We start from the raw sequence: 7,130 nt of genomic DNA, 5'->3' as shown, positions 1-7,130 counted from the left end.
TTCCGGGTGGTCCTCTAGCCCCTGTGTGCACGTCTTCTCCCCGACACACCTGGGCAGCTCGGCACCAGGGTCCTGAGTCTCTCTTCTCTGTCTCTGCCACACCGCCTGGATCAGACCCTGCCTGACCCCGCTGGGCTGTTGTAAAACGCAAATAAGATCTGGCCTGAAGGTTTCGGAATCGGTTGAATGGGAATCCAAAGGTTGACACCGCTGAGAGAAAGTGCCAGGCCAGGAACCAAGAACTCGGCGGCCCAGCTGCACACCTCTCCCCCGAAGGGGAGAACGCGGCGCCGCCAGCTCCTGGCTCTGAGGGTAGCAGGGGCGGAACGAACTCCCCCGAACACAACGAGGAGTTTGCGCGGCGAAGTTTGTCCCTCTGGAGGCGCCGTCCCTGTCTGCGCTCGGTTCATGTCACGTGAGCGAGACGCGCTCCGGGCTTGGGGCGCCGAAGGACCCGAAGAGCTGCGGGATCCCGAGCCGGTCGGACGGCGGGCGAGATGGAGGCGACCTTGGAGCAGCACTTGGAGGACACGTGAGTAGTACGGCCTCTTGGCTGACCTGAGGTCGCGGCGGGGGACTTGAGCGGGACAAAGGGTGCGCGCTCCGGATGCGGGCCGGGCGTGTTGGGATCCACTGGCCGCGGGGCGAGGCTGTGAGCCCTGTCCCGGGACCGCGGAGTGGAGGGGGTGGCCTGGAATTAAAATCCCGCCGGGGCTCCGCAGCCTTGGTCCCAAAGCTGGTCTCCGCGGCCCAAAGCCAAGGCCAGAACCGCCCGTCGTGTTACAGTTGTCTGTATGGGCAGGGGTGTTCATCAGGAGTTTTCAGAAATGGGTTCATTTGGGGGAAGCTTGTACCACGGGTGCAAAGCGAGCCCTGCAATGTAAACACAAACACACACGTATCTCCTTCCGTGTGTAACCGGTCAGTTACTTGGCGCTTGAGAAAATGAAAGACATCTCTTAAATTTTCGAACAAGTACTCACCACGTAATAAGCAATTGGAAAACTATGAGGGGTGCCGGGGTGGCTCAATCGGTTAAGCATAGGACTTCCGCTCTGGTTATGATGTCTCGGTTCAAGGATTCCAGCGGCGGGTTTGGCACTGTACTGACACAGAGCCTGGAGCCTGCTTGGGGTTGGTTCCCCCTCTCTGCCCCCGTCCCCCATTCGTGCTCGGTCTCCTCTCTTTAAAAAAATGAATAAACGTTAAAAAAAAAAAAAAAAAAAAAAAGAGCCAGAGGAGGCGTACAGGGAAACAGCTCCCTCCCACCAATGCGCCTCAGTTTCTCCCATTTCCCCTCCTGGAGACAACCAGCCTTACTTTTTGTGCATTTTTAATAATGGCGACAAAATACTGATACTGCAATATTTGCAGTCTTCCAAAGCTCAGCGGTACCCAACACAATCTTTTCTCCGGTCAGACATAAATCGGTTTAGCTATTAAGTTTAAATAAGTTCATTGTAATTCAGTTTTTCTCGGGGGTAGTGGGGAGTGGGTGATAATGAAAAAAGATTGAGAAACACTGGTTTAAAGCCCAGCAATGCCTGGTGCATAGAAAAACCTAAATGTGTTGTTGTAATTATTTAAATTCATTTTCTGACATCATCTGTTTCGTTCCCTGGGTGTTCCTGGAATTTTAGAATGAAGAATCCATCCATTGTTGGAGTCCTGTGCACAGATTCACAAGGACTTAACCTGGGCTGTAAGTATCTTGACTGTCAACCCTTTGTTGGATTGCATAGCATCTGATACTGATTCGGAGCCTAGTGTGCTGTTCTCCAGTTTTTACTTCCTGTTATCCTGCCACTGGGTACGTTTGTGAGAGTACAGTTTATCTCCAAACAAGATTAGAAAATTAAAATTTTTCAATTGGTATTTATGAAGGTAGAAATGTGCCTTGCAGTTCTAGTGCTACAAAGTTGTTTCTGCTAAAATAGTATTTGAATGATTTTAAATTGGGTCTGGAAAGGACTTCACATAATAGCAGCAGGAATCATTTATTGAATGTGTGTGGACTGCTAGGCTTTGTATATACATTGTCTCTAATTTGCACAGTAACCCAGCAAGATGGATGTTGCTGGGTTTTTTAGTTCACCTACACTTAACAGTAAGAGAGTAGGCAATAAAAACAGGGGTTTCAGAGTTCGACACACTTGGGATCAACCCCCTGTACTTCCCTTTGCTAGCAATGTGAACTAGGACCAAAAGTAGCCTTTCTGAGCCTCAGTTTCTTTCCTAGGTAATGGTTGGTTGGTTGGTTGGTTGGTTGGTTTTATAGATTTATTTTCAAAGGGCAAAACCCCTTAAGCAATTTAAATGCAAGTTTAAACAGAATCACTCTGTTAAAGTCAGCAATAACGCCAAAACACATTCTCACTTCCAGACACTCACCAGTATCTTCCTTGTCTTCTCTCAGTGAAGAAAGGGGGTGTGATATTTTATTCATATACATCCTCCTTATCTGCATCGTAATCTACAATTTCTTGTGGATGCATTACCTTCTCAGTATCTGTATCAGGAATTTCAGCCCAAAGTCGTCCTCCATGTCCATGATAGTCTCTACTTGGTCCAAACGGTCTAAGCTGTTTGGTCTTTTCATTAAATGGGAATTTATTTAGAGCTTTTCTGGGTCAATTTTATCCTTAAGTTTTAAGCCATAAAGAATATGGTCCTTGATTCGCTCTAACATCAAAGGAGGCATGTCATTATACTGGCAGCCCACTTGGGTAACTGTACCCGGAAACTGCCTGAGCACCAAGGCCACCCGCAGCGCCACAGTCCTCGTCCAGGCCCCGGGGGGGCACAGGATGGTGCTGAGCAGCGAGGCCTTGGCCAGGGTGGGGGCCTTGGGCAGCAAAGATCAAGGACAGTTGGCCAGCATGCATGGAAAGGACACCGAGCTGCCATGGCTGTGCCGACCCAGCATCTCTTTACTGGGCTGTTGTCTAATAATGACAATAATTACAGGATTGCATTTATTGAGCTCTTACTGTGTGCCAGGCATCATTCTAAGTGCTTTACACATACTGAGACATTTGATGCTCTTAACAACCCTGTGAAGTAGATAAAGAAATCAACCCACGGGTTGAGTAACTTGCCTAAGGTCATGCAGCTAGGGTTGAGCTAGGATTTGAGTCTTGCTCCAAAATCTCTTAGTCACAGTGCTAGAAGATTATGTAATATGTGTAAAACACTCAGCACAGAACCCAGACATAATGCTCAATAAATGTAAGAGTTACAGATGAGGAGATAAATCCTGAAAAGTAAGTATCTAAAGCATTCAAATAATTCATGTCAGAACTCGTAAACCAAGGACTCCTGACTCCTTACTCCTCTTTACTGCAGGAATTTTTAAAGCTCTGAATTTTTGCTGGGAGTGTAACTGAAAGAGGGCATCTGCATAACTCCGATTTCACACAGCTCATTAACTTGGGAGGAAACAGGCAGGTTTACTCAGGGTGCTTGCTGATGAGAAGGCTCAAGTTAAAGTGTGGAAATCTAAAATGAAGTAAGTTCCTTCAGGAAACCTTCAAGACCCGAAAGACTGCACTGTCCGTCCAGCCAGTGTTTTATGTAACAAGAGTAAATCCACCAACGCCATTGTGGCATATGCCTGTTACCTGACAGTTTCAGGCTTGAGCTTGTGTTGCCTTTATATGTGGAAATATACTGTGAACTTAGTAACTACTTTTTGTATCTGATACCCAAGATTTAATTATCTACCGGCTGAAACAAACATTAGCAAAAAGCCAGGTAGGTTGATATTTGAAAGCAGCCAGCTTATTCTAGTAGAAATAACTGCTCATAGAATATTCACGTATACTGTCAAGGTGATCTTACAGCTGAACTCCTGAATAAAGGCTTTTGAATCCTTAGAGGTTGAGCTCGGTGAAAGGAAATCAGATTTCCCATGAGGAATTAATTAGTTTCAACAAGTCTCTTGCCCTTGCTGACTGCTTTTTGTCAACTTCACCTCTGAATTTCTTGTTGGTTTCAGTAAGGTTCTTGTAAAATGATTTTATGCCTTTCAGATTGAGTTAAATTTACAGCTTCCTTATACGCTTGAGAAGGTGGTTAGAGATGGTGATGAGAGCGACTGAAAATTGAGTGTCAGGGCTTTATTGATTTCAGAACTGTTGTCTGGCTTTCTCATTTCTGGAACCAGCCGAGTGGCAGGGCAAAAGTATTTCATGTCAGTACGTAACCTAAAAGACCATGAACTGAGCCGCCTTTTTGTGACTACATCCTGAGAGATCATATTATAGCGCTGTCCTCCTTTTTGGACAATCAGGTGACATGATTACATCTCTGTCTTCCAGGCCGTGGGACCCTGTCAGATGAGCACGCTGGGGTGATATCTGTTCTAGCCCAGCAAGCAGCCAAGCTAACCTCAGACCCCACTGATATTCCTGTGGTGTGTCTAGAGTCAGATAATGGGTGAGTAGGTGTTAACAGTTCCTCTTCTTTTTAATCAGAAAATCCCCTGGGAAACTTGCGTGGGGCCTGCTCTGTGTTATTAGTGATGGTGCATTCAGAGAACTTGGAGGAAGGTTCTTTACCCTTTGGACCACAGGAGGAAATAGACTGATCTCTGAAGCTAATGTGCTTTCAGACCACAATGACATGTAAATGAAGAGTAAAAATTGTCATGAACTATCAGTCTATAAAGAAAAAGAAAGTCATAAATAGCATAAAGACCAATCAAAGAACAGAAACTACTTCTGTAGTAATAGAAACACTAAAGATCTTCCAAGTGAGCATCCTCAGAATAATAGTAACAAAAGCAGAATACAGAACCATGCACAGTATGATCACAGTTTTGTAAAAAGAGGGGGGAAAATGCATGTATAATATACATGGAGATTTAAAAAACAGAACACAGTAGTGGTTTTCTCTGAGTGGTAGGATTATAGGATTCATTTTCATATTTTATACTGTTCTGTATTTCCCATATGTTTTCTTGCGTTCATATATTGCTTTCATATATAGAAAAATGATGCATAATATTTTTTTAGTTGTGTCCTAAACCAAATAGCATCTTTAGTCTTCAACAGACTCGCACTTGTAACATTTTACTGACTATCTTCTGCTTTGCCTTTCAGGAACATTATGATCCAGAAACATGACAGCATCACGGTGGCAGTGCACAAGATGGCCTCGTGACATCTCATATCAGTTCCCTAGCCGCCTGTCATAGGCGCCAGATCCTACCTATGTTAATAATTATCTTGTAGGACCAGGGAAGTCCCAGTAGTTTAGCCATTTATTTAGTGTACATTGGGCACTTTTGTGTCCATTTTAGAGTGAGTTGCTTTTTGACACTCAATGGACTGACCTCAAAATATTAAGAAAGGATCATGTTTTGAAGCAGCAGGTCCAGGTCACTTTGTACATAGAATTTTGTTCAATAAATCTGGTCAACGGAAAGTGTGGATCTTTTCTGGGTTCCTTAAATTCTTAGCAAGTGTTCGTTTATTTCAATTATCAGATTATAATCTTTTTCTAAAGTCTTTGCTCCAAAGTACTCTCTTCTGTTTCAGAAGCTTCCCGAAATACATATATTCTCACACAAGTGTCCGTGGATATTAAAAGCAAATTAAGCCTATTTCCACCCCATAATAATAACACAATAGCTAATAGCATTAAGTACTTCTAGTATATATGGGGAAGTCCTTTAATTCTCACTGATAACCCAGATGCTATGTTCCGTTAGCTGCCCCAGTTTACATGTGTCTTAACAAAGGCTAAGGAGTTAGCAGAATAGCCATTTGGACTTAAGACCAACTCAGGGGCACCTGGCTGGGTCGGTCAGTGGAGCCTGTGACTCTTGATCTCGGGGTTGTGGGCTCAAGCCCTACGTTGGGTATAGAGTTTACTTAAAAGTAAAATCTTGAGTGACACCTGGGTGGCTCAGTCAGTTGAGCGTCTGACTTCTGATTTCGGCTCAGGTCATGATTTTCTCGTTCGTGGGTTTGGGCTCTATGTCAAGCTCTGCACTGACTGCAAGGAGCCTGCTTGGGAGACTCTGTCTCCCTCTCTCTGCCCTTCCTTAGCTCATGTGTTCACTCTCTCAAAGTAAATGAACATTGAAATAAAATTATGTTTAAAAAAATAAAATCTGGGGCACCTGGGTGGCTCCATCAGGCGTCCGACTTCAGCTCAGGTCATGATCTCACAGTTCGTGAGTTCAAGCCCCATGTCAGGCTCTGTGCTGACCTCGGAGCCTGGAGCCTGCTTCGGATTCTGTCTCCCTCTCTCTGCCCCCTCCCCTGCTCGCACTCTGTCTCTGTCTCTCTCAAAAATAAACATTAAAAAAAGTTAAAAAAATCAATCTTGGGGTCACCTGAGTGGCTCAGTCATTTTAAGCGTTTTTTGTTTGTCTGAAGATCCATAAAAACTATACTGAGGAGAGAGGAAACGGGACAGAAATAGAGCAGGGCACAAAGAGAACTTTAATGTTATCTGTAACATTTTATTTAAAAAAGTATTTCCAGAAATATGGAAAATATGAAAAGCCTACATATATTGAATCTGAGTGGTAGACACATAAGTTTCCACAATACTGTTCTCTCCAATCTTCTAGATGTAATGTTTCATTATTTTCAAAAGTGAAGGAAGGTAATCTAGAACTATAAAGATATAGGGGTGCCTGGGTAGCTCAGCCGGTTAAGCGTCTGACTTTGGCTCAGGTCATGATCTCATAATTTGTGTTTGAGCCCTGTGTCAGGCTCTGTCCTGACAGCTCAGAGCCTGGAACCTGCTTTGGATTCTGTGTCTCCCTCTCTCTCTTCCTCCTCTGCTCATGCTCCGTCTCTCTCTCTCTCAAAAATAAACATTAAAAAAAATGAAAAAATAAAATCTTAAGAGACTGCAACTAAGAGCCTGTACTCTGAACACCCAGACCACTATAAAAATTGGCATGTTTGGCCAGAAAAAAATTCTACCATCTGAACATATAAGACATTTTCTTTAACCTTTATAGGTCTCAATAAAAGAATGGTGCACAAGCAGGCACAGATGAACTCATTTTGTTGAATTTGAATGCAGTTCCTGGTACTCTTTAGCAATTTAATATTTGGGTTTTTTTTTTTCATGTTTATTTTTGAGAGAAAGAGTGTGAGTGGGGAAGT

The 7,130-nt window shown here is 43.9% G+C and overlaps 1 protein-coding gene across 1 annotated transcript; it reads left to right on the top strand.

Annotated features, from left to right (window-relative positions):
- Positions 1 to 399: 399 nt before the first annotated feature.
- Positions 400 to 5,432, top strand: LAMTOR5 (late endosomal/lysosomal adaptor, MAPK and MTOR activator 5). Its single transcript, XM_040471265.1, has 4 exons — positions 400 to 532; positions 1,641 to 1,702; positions 4,320 to 4,437; positions 5,103 to 5,432. The coding sequence occupies exons 1-4, from the start codon at positions 498 to 500 to the stop codon at positions 5,161 to 5,163; spliced, it is 276 nt and encodes a 91-aa protein (XP_040327199.1). The 5' UTR covers positions 400 to 497; the 3' UTR covers positions 5,164 to 5,432.
- The last annotated feature ends 1,698 nt before the right edge of the window (positions 5,433 to 7,130 follow it).

The sequence above is a fragment of the Herpailurus yagouaroundi genome, unplaced genomic scaffold (assembly GCF_014898765.1).
Source record: "Herpailurus yagouaroundi ecotype Mexico unplaced genomic scaffold, PumYag 77, whole genome shotgun sequence".
Taxonomy (NCBI): domain Eukaryota; kingdom Metazoa; phylum Chordata; class Mammalia; order Carnivora; family Felidae; genus Herpailurus; species Herpailurus yagouaroundi.
Note: the sequence above shows the minus strand (reverse complement) of the source record. Positions and strands in the feature narration are given on the sequence as shown.